This window comes from Diadema antillarum, unplaced genomic scaffold, assembly GCF_040938485.1.
Source record: "Diadema antillarum isolate AM-2024a unplaced genomic scaffold, OU_Dant_1.0 seq00001947_RagTag, whole genome shotgun sequence".
NCBI classification, from domain to species: domain Eukaryota; kingdom Metazoa; phylum Echinodermata; class Echinoidea; order Diadematoida; family Diadematidae; genus Diadema; species Diadema antillarum.
In genome coordinates, this window is record NW_027272607.1 from 126,432 (window position 1) to 141,272 (window position 14,841).

Sequence of the window (14,841 nt, forward strand, 5' to 3'; positions counted from 1 at the left end):
GATGAATTGTTCATGCTGCTCTCGTGTGAGCTAGGATTAATAGTCCTCCACCTCAGTCGCTCGGTAGAACACAGTCCTCCTTGTCCCATCTCTTCCACCAAAGCCAAGACTATCACAAGCTATTATCTTTGACTAAATGTTTCTAGAGGTCAGAGGTCAAGTCTTGTTTGTCTCTCATCTGCCCTCAGCAGTTGTTTACTCAGAGCAGTGTGCTTAGGCAATAATATTGCCAATTTGAAGGGTCAGCAAGAGTTCCTCTCCTGCCATCATGGGCTTAAAGGTACCCTCTACCTTTGAGAACAGTGATTTTAAAAATGTTTGAGTTATTACATTTGATGCATATGTGTAGGTCAGTTGTATCACAAAACATCCTATCACATAAACATTTTGCAATGAAACCTAAAATTTAGGGAGATATCACTATTTTCCTCAATAAACCATAACTGTAGATGGTTAAGTCTGTAAACAATTTTGTTATAACTTTCGGTCACATTTTGTGTATTTAATGATATTTGAAATTGATTATCGTAATTAAAATTTTTACAGTGGTTGTTTCTATCCCTAACTCTCATTCTATAACGATTTCGAAGTACTGAAGCTGGGTTCTTGTTTTATCTGCACATGGTAAATAATGCCTTTAACATTTTAGGAGAGAGGGAGCGAAAGGGAATAGGAAAAAAAAAAGGGAAGCACTGGTATGCAAGTTATTTTACTTGGGCGAAGGTAAAGTGAAACCAGCGTGCCCCCTGACTGTAAAATGCATCAATCAAGTGCTGTTGTTGCTGGGTCTTACTCGATAGGAACTGCATGTGTGCATTTGCACGGCTGACGGCAAATGAATGAATCAGTGAATGAATGAGTCGGTGACAAGTTTTCCTGGCCGTTGCGCATTTCCAGGCAGGCAGGAGAAAGTGGCGCTTCGCAGAAAGCGAGGCGCATGCTCGTGGAATGTGTGACGGAAGTCCACAGCTCAGAAGTACAGCATGCAAAGCAGCCAGGGATTGCTAATGTTAATAGTTAGGAGTGATAAGGATCAGTGGTGCCAGTAGGAAAAAACAGACACGTATACGAACATGAACAATCAAAATACAATGCAACAGCCATGCATGTTGCAAATATTTGTGTATGTCTAGCATGACCTCATTGAAAAAAAAAAGCAACTGAAGGGTGGTGTTCAGAAGTTCTTCCTAGGAAGATTTTTCTTCCTAAGTCAGGAATTTTTCTGAAATCCTAAGAATCTTCCTAGCTTTCTTCTTGACTTTTTTCCTGCAAATCTTTCTAGTAGTTCTAGCTCTCTTTCTGACTTTTTTTCCTGAAAATCTTCCTAACTTTCTTCATAACCCTTTTCCTATCGAAGCCTAATACAGAAGAAAGTATCAAGGCAAATATGCAAATGAGGACCTATGGATTCTTGGAAGATATGCAAATTTCTGATTAAGAAAGAAGTTGGGATTCTAGAATGTACATGGGAAATAATTTTATGAAGATTATCATGTTGCGTTTACACCATGTTCCTGGCAACCATGGCAGCCATGTTTCAGGCAACCATGGATAAAGCGGGATAGATGTGAAACAACGCGGTGAGATGGGATAGACAAACATAACAGGCCGTGATTGCCATGGATGCCGTGTAAGATTGTCTAAAAAATTGCTACAGCAGTCCCGGAGCTATTGAGGATTCCTGTATGCTGTGATAAAACGGTGTGAACGCAACAAAACACAACAGCATGTAATAGGCCGTAACAAAACTTGGAGGCGGTCCATAGTGGGACGTGATGGAAAATATTGATAGTCTAGCCTGCCCAGATGCCGTGAGAACAGCGTCTGATAGCTCTATGTTTACTGGGACGAGGACTGGAATGAACAAGACTAGAATGCGAAGGGGGGGGGGGGGGGAACAGGAGAATGTTTTCATCTACCAATGACACACTACATTTCGGGCAAAGGAGGCTGCCATGGCTGCCGGGAACATGGTGTAAACACAGCTTTGGGGAAAACCCCAACCCTATCCTAAGTACGTTTTTAAGATAAAGCAAGATACAAAACATCATGGCAGGTGTGCGTCTTGCACACACTTTGAATTAGACTGTCACAAACAGAGACATCGAACAGGAAAGAATGTGTGTGAGGAATTTAAAAGGAATTACTGCCTCTACTCAAAACACACTAATTGTACTTGCCAATGGGTACGTTGATCCAAACATTTGTGCCATTATTCTGAAGGTTCATTTTTCGAAAGGTTCGTAATTCGATCAACAGACAAATGTTAGTAGAGGAAAAGTTTAACTCAGATCATCTCTCTGTCATTGATAGTATAGTGTACATATATTATACAGAACATCTCATTGATAATTAATATTCATGTTATCATCAAGGATAAAGTCTGGGATTATTCTAACATCAGCAAGATTAGTATGTATGTATGTATGTATGTGTGTGCATCTGCAGCGGTAGGTATGTACGTCAGTGTTTACGTGTGTGTGTATGTATGTTTGTATATCTGCAAGTATGTATGTACACGTATGTGTGTGTATGTACATTTGTATGCATTATGTGTGTATGTGTGTATGTTTTGCATACATGCACACACAAATGGGAATGGTGGTTGTTGATGCCTAGTCCAGACGATACCAGATACTGTAAAAGTGGAAATTTTCGTGATGTTGAAATTTTCACGCATTTCGCGCGACCAGAAACTAGCGCAAAAATAAAAGCACGCGAATATTTTTGCCTGCCATACGTTCCTGTGTGTGATGTCTTGATTCCGCGGAATTAAAAACATGCGAAACTCTTCTGACCCGGCCAAGCGCGAAAAATTAGTCGCGTGAAAATATCCACTTTTACAGTAACAATATGGCAGCAGGCTGACGAATATTCACAACATCAAATGTGCAATAATTAATATGTTGATAACCAGTCAATAAGTAACAAAGTCCAAAGGTGACAGAGTGCTGTTACTGAAGCTTGAGTCAAGAAATGTTGAGAAACAACTTTACACACAAAAACAAAATTTCTGAAATCTTGTCAGTCTAATCATGGTTAGTTAAAACTGGTGATTCAAACAGGTGATTACAGTGGTGTCTATTTCTGTTCCGTGGTATCAATATTTTATGTTGACTGTTTCATTCTACAATTGTGTGTTGTCACAAACAGAATTGAAGAGGTTAATACTGACATGATATCTTGGTTATTGAGGTAAAGAATGTAACAGATTCATGAATTCATAGCATACAAGAAAAAATGAAACATTCTCTGTACAGATGGTTTAGAATGAGGAATCAAAGTAGGAATGTCGTCACATAGCAAACAAGTTGTTCAAATGTGAAGTTCCAGTTTAATTTATAGGTGTTCACGATATATTTTCTTTTCCCCCTCTCTTTCTTTCAATGCCCATCAGGTAATGTGGTGACTGAACTTGAGAACAATCTTGGCTTGATCGAAGTTGTGACAGGAGCGCTGGTCATCCGCCGTGCCAACTCCTTGGTCAGCCTAAACTTTCTCAAGAAGCTGCGACGTATTGAGGGACAGGAAGACGGGCTGGAGATGAAGTAAGTGCAAGAAATTACTTTCATAAGCCGCGGTCACACTATGTGAAACGCTATACTAAAACTAGACTGATAAATAGAAACACAAATTTATGTAGTGAAAGTGTCATTAAGATCAAATGAAAAGGGTTAACTAAGAAACACTTTTTAACATATTTCTCATGTTTTCACAAATTAGTGGTTTTGGTCACAGTCACATATATGCAGAGTTAATGATGTTGTGGAAGAAAAGATGTAGATTTACCCATAAACACTAGCTAGTATGTTTTATGCTTCTGTACGAGTTTGATAATCTTGAGTACAGCTGGAAGATTGTGGGCATTCACAGAAATCCTCACTCCTTCAAAGATATTAGATTTACAAAGACTTGCAGTTGCTTTAGATCTGTTTTAAAGGAGCAGGAATTGAAGGGTTTGTTTTTGTGGGGTTTTTTTTTTGTTCCTTACTGTGGAAATGAACAATGAAAGTGGATCAATCATCTATTCAGCAACTTTTGTGGAGATTGCAATCTTCTACGAGAGTCATTCAGAATACCATTTGGCAATATGACTGAAGGAAATTTATTTTGACATCAAACAATGACACTGCTGAAGGACTGAGCATGGAGCAGTTGATTTCTTTCTGAATTGACTGCACCGTCTTGAAAAGGGCCATATTGAGGAACTGTGGAGCTGTTATCGATGTATTATCTTCCTTAACGTTGGCACCCTCTATGGTGGCTTGATTGATGAAAGTAATTCATGTCCATGCTGGGAAGGCAAGATCTTTGACTACAAAAGAGGTGTTTGTTCGAGTGCTCTCCATGCATTTTTCATGTAATATATCATCTATATACATTTGCAACCACGACAATGGTATATCACTCATTATCAGTGAATTATATCAAGCTTTCATTTTCATTATCGAGAAAAATGCTCATACGATGAAAGGAACTTAATCAAGGATCAAGTTGCAGATTTCCAGTATAAAGCTGTTAGTGTTATTTTTCTTGACGGAAAATCTGTTTTTCCTCAATGGCACCCCCCCCCCCCAATAAAGAGATCCTGAGATTGCCAAAGGCAATTGCAAAGGGGGGGGGGGGGGGGAGGAAGAAAGTGGGGAAATGCAGTCTCAGACAATGATATGAATATATTTTCAGAATTTACTGGAAGTGGTTGTCTTTTTGGAAGCAAACTTTTTTCCATGCAGAAGTTGACCTACGATGAAAGGAACAAAAGCAAATGAATGTCTTTAAAGATTTTCAAGTCCATTGGTAAATCTGATTAATCTTTTACTGTTCTGTTTTTATTCTCTCTAATGTCATTCAAGTCAATTTGAGCGCAGATCATAGTTTTGCTTTCTAAAAGGGGGATTTCCCGGCGACAGAGTTTTACCTGATTGCAGTCGACATCTATCGCTTTAATATCTAGAAGAGCTGTTCTGTCTGAGTCATATACTACCGACTTGTAATTTTTTTAATGTAAAGGAAGAGAAACCTTCTGCAATGTTCCTTCCCATACTGTTATGCAATTGATGGTAACTACCTGCATTAAATGTTCACATTTGTTTTGTCTGTGGCCCTACATTTGTATGCTGCTGTCAGTCTCTGAGAAAAATTTTGCTGGCTTGGCTTGATACGATGTTGTATTCCCCGCTGTCAAAGTCTTTGAAATCTGAGCCTCCTGGTGTATACGTTATGGTGTTATCTTGATTGACGTCGCTGTTCTCCGATGTGTCTGAGCAGCAAAGGGGAGCTCTTGCCAACTGCCGAAGAAAACATTCAATCAGTGGCAGACGAAGTAAGCCAACAAAGTTTGTGCCCCCGGGGCGCCCGGTAGATTTCTGGGATGGGAGGAGGGAGGACGACTGACTGCAATTGGTGCAAAGCTCCGTTGCAAAATGAGGTAGACCACGAAAAGGCCTTGTGATGGATGGATGGGGAGAGAGAGAGAACCGGTTTCTCTATCACATTTCTTCGGCTTTCATCGTGTGGTCTGACTTCTAAAAAGAAAAGCAACAACAGAACAAAACAAATTGTGGAATTGAAGGTGTCAAACAGAAATTCAGTCGCAGACATACAACACTGGTTGTGATTATGCTGTCCAGTAGCAATGTTTGTCAATGGACTGAGCCAATTCTGACTTTCAGAGGTTTTAATTCTTTCATTTTGTCGAGTTCATGAGGGTCACTGTACCAGATCTAGGAGATAAAGTATTGGGGGTGAACATGTTTCTGCTTGAGGGAGCAATGAAGCATACAGTTGTGTTTGCATAGCAACTACATGGGGAACAAAATCAGAGAAGGCAAATAAAATGGAAACAATTCAAGGTTTCTCAGTAATTGATTTCAATGCAGGTTTTCTTTTTTAGACAGTTGTCTGTTCCCATGTCGTCATGGTAGCCAAGACTTGTATTATTACTAGTTCAGGGAATTATGACAAATTTGTTTGGATTCTTGTTTTACCGCATGTTATGGATGGATAACTTGGTAGGTGCAGACACACTAATTTATTTTACCATGATATTAACACGTTTTCTTATGATCATTATGCTAGGTCTATATGATGATATGTATCCCATACACAGAGCTTGCAATAGCGGCAGCTTTTAACCCACATTATGAATACAATACACCTTTCTTTGCATTGCGTTTCACATTTTAGTAAACTGATACCCGAAAAAGAAGAAGATAATACTCATTTAGAAGATGTTTGTTATCACAGCAATGGTGTTATCTTTATTGTCTTTACATGATACCGCAAGCTAACACTTTCTTCAAATATTTTTTGTTTCCTTTCTTCTCTCATTGTGGTAATTGACAGGAAATACTCCCTCTATGTTCTGGCAAACAACAACCTCCAGCAGCTTTTTGATTGGTCGCTGCATCGTAACATTACCATCGCCAACGGGACATTCTTCTTCCACTACAACCCGAAGCTGTGCTACTCCGAGATCCAGGGACTGCACCGAATTGCGGGATTGAAGGAGCCACTCAGCAACACTGATGTCTCTCTTTCCTCCAATGGGGACCAAGTGGCATGTATGTCTGCCATACAAAGGCTATATCAAATACCCTCTTCCGTGTAGTTTCCCAACCCTCCCTAACCCTAAACACACACACACACACATACACCACCACCACCATCACCACCATGACCATCACCACCATCATCACCACCACCATCACCACCACCATGACCATCACCATGACCATCACCACCACCATGACCATCACCACCACCATGACCATCACCACCACCACCACCACCGCCATCACCACCACCGCCATCACCACCACCATCACTACCATCATCACCACCACCATCACCACCACCATCACCACCACCATCACCACCACCACCACCACCACCATCACCACCACCACTACCACCGCCACCATCGCCACCACCACCACCACCACCATCACCACCACCATCACCACCATCATCACCGCCATCACCACCACCACCATCACCACCATCACCACCACCATCACCACCATCACCACCACCACCGTCACCACTGTCACCACCGTCACTACCACCACCGCCACCAACATCACCACCACCATCACCACCACCACCACCACCATCACCACCACCACCACCACCATCACCACCACCACCAATCACCATCACCATCACCACCACCACCAATCACCATCACCACCACCACCACCACCATCACCACCACCACCACCACCATCACCACCACCACCAATCACCATCACCATCACCACCATCACCACCACCATCATCACCACCATCATCACCATCACCATCACCATCACCATCACTATCACCACCACCACCACCCCCACAGTTCAGAATTGATCAAAAAAAGATCAAATCAGGGTGAGATGTCATGATAAGAGTGATGCTGTGGTAGCAATTGCATTGGAAACTGCTTGTCAGCTTTTTGGGTTTACATATAAAAAGAATATGATTCCATAACTTCACAAATAATGTTTGCAAATATTGTATCGTCTAATCATATTTTTGTTATTATGCTTAATCATACTTCAATTATGTACTGAGATGCAAATAAAATTATTTCGTTACACAAAAGTGTATGTGGTGATGAAAGAATGAAATATAATATGAATATGAATTTGACTTTGAACATTGCCTGAAGTCAGGAAAAATGACACCAACAGCAAACAGATCTAATGCTTCTCTCTGAATTTCACCAGGTAACACTCAGCGACTAACAGTCATATTCCCGGCATCTTTCGGCAAACTGTTGATGGTGGAATGGTCCCAGCCCAACAACAGCGCCCAGGACACAAGAGACATCGTGGGATACATCGTCTCGTACCGCGAAGCGTAAGTGTAAATCAAATCGCAAAACCGTGTGCAGGAACCTGCAGGAAGAGGCGACAGCCAGTGGCTTGTCAATCCCTTCTATGTCCTTTATACTTTGAGCCATAGCTTGCCAAGTTCTTTTATTGGTATTATGCGTTAGCTTTAAAGGGTGTGTACAGTTCTGGTCGAGGTGAAGATTTAGCTTTTAACGTTTTGTGAGATATTCAGAAACCACTGTATGGGATGTCAAAGAGCATGCAGATCTAAAGGGTATCAAAAGTTTATTCGATGAAAATCGGTTTTGAAATGGCTGAGATATCCAACAACAAAGTGAAACAAAGAGATACTAATAAAGTTGGGGCATGTCGCCTTTTATTATTAGCACTTTTTTGGATATATCAGCCATTTGAAAACCAATTTTCATCAGATAAACGTTGAATCCTTCTTAAAATCACATGCTCTTTCATATTTCATAAGAGGCTTTTCATTATCTCGCTTAGGAATGTTTAAAACATGAATCCCTACCTCAACCAGTACTGTACAGTTCCTTTAAAAGAATAGAAAGCCACTCCCCTACTTTGAGCACAAAAGCCAATGAGATCATTATGAGGCAATGATGTCATTTCATCTAATTTGCATATGTGATCGAAATGATATCACTATTTCATGAGAATATGTCAAACTTTCAACTTCCATGAGTTTTTAGTTTGCTGAAGAAAGGGTTACAGTATTATACCCCACCCACACATAGTGTGTATGGGTTTCAGATGTTTATGCATTCTGCATTTCCCATGCCACTGAATAGCTTTTTTTGGGGGGGGGGGGGAGGGGGAGGGGAAGGGGGAGAGAATGACACAGAAATGCAGCATATTTACAAGACCAACCTTTCCTCTGCTATCATGGTAAAATTCCCTGCCACAGGCCATTCCGGAATGTCACCGAGCTGGATGGGGAAGATGCATGCGGGACGAGCGCTTGGGATGCACAGTACGTTAACCCGGACCACACCGCCACACTCATAAACAACCTCAAGCCCTGGACGCAGTACGCCTTCATGGTTCGCACCTACACCATCGCCGGGGCCCAGTTTAGCGCACGCAGCAACATTGTCTACCACCTCACCAATGAGGCTGGTGAGAATTTTAGTGGACAGATACCTATGGCACACTCTTCTTTTTGGGTTTTTTCCCCACTTTTTTCGTCCAGATGTTTTTTATCTATGCCCTTTCAAGATTGGCTGGTTTTCTATGTATTCTAAAATTCACAAAACCTATTATATATAACGTTTCTTGAGGACCCAGTAAAGGTTCCATGACATTTTCTCCTGCGACATTTGCGCCCATAAAATATCTGCACGCTAAGCCAAACCTAAATTCTACCCACAAACATAACCCTAACCCTAATCCTCACATTAAATTAAACTTTGAATCCTATCACAAATAAGACCAGAGCAATTGTTGCAGAAGCAAATGTCGTGTCACCCCCAGAAAGACCTATCCAAGTTACTTCTTTTACGTACTAAATACATTTTGATGATAGGAATCCAGTTTGTGTGCATCAGTTGTTGCAATGTCAGGCAACCCTGAGGCAAAGTTGATAATTTTAGGTAACATCCCCAAGTCAGAAAGGTATGCATTAAATATTACTATCTTTAGTAAACCTTTCTCTCTTGTATTGCAATATAAGTATGTGTCAAATGTATAATCCTGTTGTCTTTCATTTTGAGAAGATAAAATTGAAACACTCTTTCAGAAGCCACCATTCAGAGATTTCGCTTATAGCGCATACTTTATAGGAAAACAAACAAAGAACTGATGAGTCTTCTATCATTAAGACCATATTCGAAGAACCCCTTAATTTTTTATTCAGTGTCCACGTTATAAAAATTTTCTTTTATAAAGTGTAGTTTTTGCGAGGTGATCTCTCTGGTTTACATGCACCATGCCTCCCATCAAGGCATTCATCTCTGTCCTCTTGCTCCTGTGTCTTCTGTCCACCCCACAGTTGCCTCCCCACCCAGCTCCCTGAAAGTGACGTCCAACTCCTCCTCGGAGCTGGTGGTGACATGGAAGCCGCCGGTGAACCCCAACGGGAACCTGACCCACTACAGGATCAGGTGGCAGCCCCAGTACCTGCCCACGGAGGAGTTCGCTAACAGGGACTTCTGCAGGGAGAGTGAGTAGAGTAGACCAGTTTCGCCTGCCCGCTTGGAGTTGGCCGGAATCTCTCGTTTGTTGGCCATCTTCCTTGAGACCAGACGTATTTACTGTTCTCTGCTCATCGATTTTTACCAGTACGGGAGCAAACGAGTTTTGGGAAGAATAGTTTCAGAGATATTCTCAGCTTAGAAACAAAAGGGCATCAAAGAAGTCTTGCACTTGGTCTGTGGCCTTCTTCTTCTCAACTTTCTACTATGTGATTGCTAGTCTAGTGATCAAAAATATCATCACATGCTTATATATCTGTTACAGTCATACATAGATCAGTCTTTCCCTGTTTGCATCTGTCTGGATGCTGCCTCTCCTAGTCCCGACAATTTCGTTTTCTGCTGTTCAGACTTTCCTTCACACACATCACTGGTAGGGAATCACTTAATTTATGTGAGGGTCAGCTATCATCTCCCTACTGACATTGTAGCTAGGACAAACATGTTTTTCACAAAGTGTAGCACTTGCAAAGTCTCAGCAAAGTCGCAGTAAGCATTTTGTTTGAAAGTATTTGCCAAATTCCCATCTGATCAGGCAGACAGGTTGGGTTGAGACGTTAAAACATTTTGTACCGATGATCGATGCAGAATTGCCAACCCTGAAGAAGTCGGAGTCCACCACGGACCCAGTGGATGTCCCAGAAGAAGAGGAGCCCAGCAACACCGGAGTAGGGGACGGGTGCTGCGCCTGCCCCCCTGATCCAGAGGACCTGAAGCGGGAGCAGGAAGAGGCTCGCTTCCAGAAGGCCTTCGAGAACAAACTCCACAACAGTATCTACGTCCGGAGGTAAGTCGTCAGGTTTTCCCGCCCCGCCCGGCAACGGCAAACTCCGCTTGAATTTGTGATGCGCGGGTTACCCTGCAGTGAGACTCCTTGATGTCTTTTTAATGATGTGATTTTCTTGTACACCTCCTGCCGCAAGACGTGCAACTGCATTTGGGAGAGAGTTTGCTTCAATTATGCAAGCAGTAAACCACCTGTCATTCAAGGACTAGGAAAATTTTATCTGCATCAGACAAGATTATTTTTTTTTTTACTCCCCCAAGAATATTACCAACACACGGTGAAATGTTTTACTTGCAAAAATGTAATTGGAGCTTCTGTCAAGTTTAAATGCAAAATTAATGAAACACTTGAAAAACCATTCAGAATATTTTCACTTTGATGTGCGGGGAGAAATCTGGAACCCAAATATGTGCATTTATTGGTAATGATTAATATTCTTTCTTTTCTTGGAGCAAGGGAAGGGGGTAATTAATCTCACTCTCTTGTGCTTTGCTTGTCACACCATTGCCTTGATTTGAAGGTGGGTGTATGGGAAGATTGCATCCTTGATATCGAGGATCAATCCACGCCATAATATGATTGGCGGCGTGATCCTTGTAACATGGATGAATGACAGAGAGATTCTAATGACAACAGCTGTACCAGTCTTGCTGCATGGTGGCCTCTCCCCACCCCCCCCCCCCCTCACCGCACCCAAGCAAGAAAAGAGAAAAAAATATGCAAGTTCTCCCAGCCTTGGATGGTCCCACTAATACTTCTTGACTCATAACTCTATGGCTTCTGCAAGGAATGGAAGCCCTATATATGCAAGTCTGCCAAGAAGAGAATAACATTCTCCCCACCACCACCCCACCACTCCCCTGTCAGATCAGCTGAATGAACTGAGGCATGATAGACAGGATGACGTCTTATCATGGCATTATATGCAGCATCTTGTGTTCCTTTATATTCTTGTCTTTTCTGCAATTAACCCATTGCTTGCCAGACCTCTCCTTGTCAGCAACTTAACAGTGCAGTGATTTGAGAGTGAGATAACGAGAGATTGTCTTCGGCAGTACAGAGTTGACTAACTGTCAGTGTTCGAAGGTTATAGCCCTCCTTGGCATTCCCTTGGAATTTCTACTAAATTTCAATACGTGTGAAGATGTTATCTTACACCAAACAAGCGTGGGACCTGTTGAACGTCAGACTTACACACCGTGCCTATGGGTATAGCATGTGAGAAGCACAAGTATGATCATAACTTTTCCTTTCTATTCCCAATGTTAATGCCAAAGTTTTCTAAGCTCTTTCATTTGATAACATGAGCAATTTATTGAGCAAGAGTGATGGCAATTTGACCATGTACTTGCTGTCATACGTCACAGATTACTGTGCATTCATTTTGCATGAGATTCCACCCCATACCCTTCCTGGCACACACACACTCACACACACTCTCACACATACTCTCACACACACATACAAGCGACCAACTCTCCTGGTCCAAATCGTAGGCAAAGTTGCAGTGTGAATGGGGTAGTAGCTGTTATGGCATGGATGCTGATTGGTATCAAGATACTATAGATAAAGATGGGAATGGGCACAAGGTGTAGACCAGCCACATCCAACAGCAGCCTGATTGAGCGATGAAGTTTGGAAAGAGAGATAAAGACAGACAATTCATTATTCAAATTTATTGGATTGATTAACATTTTTTTTTTGGGGGGGGGGGGCTGGTAGTATGTCCTATTGTAGTTGTGAGTATTAAACAAGATATATGGTAATCTCTAGAGCTATAGGAATGTTTGTCTCATCAATACAACAGTTTTTATTGTTTTTCCCTGTATGAGCCATCCTTGCAATCTTCTTCCCTCTCACATATCTCTTTCAAAAAAAGTATGCAGACATATAATATATTCATATGCAAATAGTATATTCACAGAGTGCTTTATCACAATTACAGACATCACATGATTGCTCTCGGGTGCAACTTGCCATGCAATTCTGCTTCAATGAGCCCTTTGTTTTCAAAAAAAAAAGAAGGATATGCTGTGTATTATGTCTGACAGCACTTGCCACGTTTTTCATCCAATGGGTTGTCAAGGTAGCAACAAAATATTTTGTATTCTACCCTCCAGCAAGCTCTTCATGTTTCCACAGTGATGCCCATCAAAAGTTCCGTCCCATGATGCCGTAACATTCCTGAAACAGTAGCACTATAGACATCAGAGTATAGAGAGCAATTAACAGACTCTTGAGCGGTTTGTTTTCCAGCAGTTGCAAAATTGATATGGGTTATTTTGTTGGGTTTTTTTTTTCCTCACTCTGTGCCTTGTATGTTACATGTGCACTGAGTTGTGAAAGGCACAGAGTTGTGAATCTGCCAAATTAATGAGTGGGTCTCAAAATGGTTGAGGTGCCCAGAAGAATAGAGATACATCATACAGTAGGTTGCATAGCATATTATTAATATGATGTAAGCACTTCTTTATTTTGACATACTGTTTTGTCGTTGTTGCTATTTTCCTTCACATCATGCTCCAAATCATATCAAAGCCGACAATGCATCACAGTTAGTGTCCCCTCTTGCTGTTCTGTATATAGTACCAAAAGGGGTACATCTATCCCTTTTCCCATTGTGTGTATACTCGACATTATACTTGGTACTTTTGATTCCCATCGCACAAGAATTTGCATATCGTAGAGCTTGCTCAACTGCCTAACCCACATATGTGCCAAAATTTGCATTCAGGTCAATGTTCAGAGTACTAATAAATCATAGCACTTCATATCAGACCCACAGAAGAAGAGTGTGAATGTGAGATTTACACAAAATATCTCTTACTACAAATGTATGAATACCCAGTATAGATTTTAAAAAAAATACTGATATATCTAGCTCTAAATAATTGGCATGACCCATTCCATTCAAATGATCATGAGAAATCAAACTGAACAAAGATAATCAGATAGTGTATATGAAACCCTCATCTAACTTGCTCCAGAAAATTTGGCTCATGCATTTAAAGGGGCCTTTTTACATGTATCAGCAGCCCATATTCATTGATGCAAATTTTTGTTAGATTGATGCATTTTGAGAGAAATTTTATTGTGACATGTTTCCTCTGCTTAGAGATAAAACTTATAATGTAAGTGTTAAATATATAAATGATAATAAGAAAACTCCAGGCATACTGTCATTGGTTACCTGCTTCAGGGTTTCAAAAAGTCATCCATGGGATGGTCATCTTGTGTGTGTCATATGTTTTTGCTGCCATAAATTCAATATTTCTGTTCATTTCAGCTTCATAAAAAAAATAACAGACAAAAACAAAATTGTGCAGGCTTCAAGTGAAAATGCTATCAGACTATTGAAGGCAAGGCCTACAATTGCCTTTAATAAGCACTATTTATTCGGATGCATGTGACTCTTTCCTTTTTTCAAAATGAGAGGGCCAGATGCTGATGCAAACATGAAATCAAACAAAATGCAGGAGCATTTGCCTCATTAGTTTTCTCCGTGGGCTTTAGACAAGATTTAAAGTGAAGCAGCGGTGCTAAAAGTTAGAAGAAAGGTGGTAAGTGGATGACAGTTACATAGGAAAAAAAACCTTAAGGTTAGTAGACAGGCTGGATAGAGACACAAAAAGGACACAGACAGATATAGAAAAAGAAAGAGAGAGGGAGGAGAAACAGATACTGTAAATCACATGGACAAAGAGTCAAACTGACAACTCTATGGATATTAGTCACTCAGAGACAACCAGATTAACGAGTAAACTATCAGACAGACAGACAGACAGACATGGGAACTCAGACAGACAGACAGACACACATACATGAAAGCACTTATGCAAGCAGGCACTACCAAAAAAACTATGACAAATAGACGTGCACGTGTATTCACAGACACCTGCCCACTTTATATTAAAACTCACAAACACAAACACACATACAGAGACACACATACAAACATACGCACAGACGGACGGGGACAGGAGAGTTGGATGGGATGCAGACAGAGAATGATTGATGTGCT

At 41.1% G+C, this 14,841-nt stretch overlaps 1 protein-coding gene across 2 annotated transcripts in view; it reads left to right on the forward strand.

Annotated features, from left to right (window-relative positions):
- LOC139713312 (insulin-like peptide receptor) overlaps positions 1-14,841 on the forward strand; it is a 130,898-nt gene that overhangs the window by 90,589 nt on the left and 25,468 nt on the right. For both annotated transcript variants that reach the window (XM_071625057.1, XM_071625056.1), the window contains exons 5-10: positions 3,398-3,548; positions 6,346-6,563; positions 7,716-7,848; positions 8,749-8,960; positions 9,832-10,002; positions 10,622-10,820. In XM_071625057.1, coding sequence (XP_071481158.1) covers positions 3,398-3,548; positions 6,346-6,563; positions 7,716-7,848; positions 8,749-8,960; positions 9,832-10,002; positions 10,622-10,820 — 1,084 coding nt within the window. The remainder of the gene's footprint in view (positions 1-3,397; positions 3,549-6,345; positions 6,564-7,715; positions 7,849-8,748; positions 8,961-9,831; positions 10,003-10,621; positions 10,821-14,841) is intronic.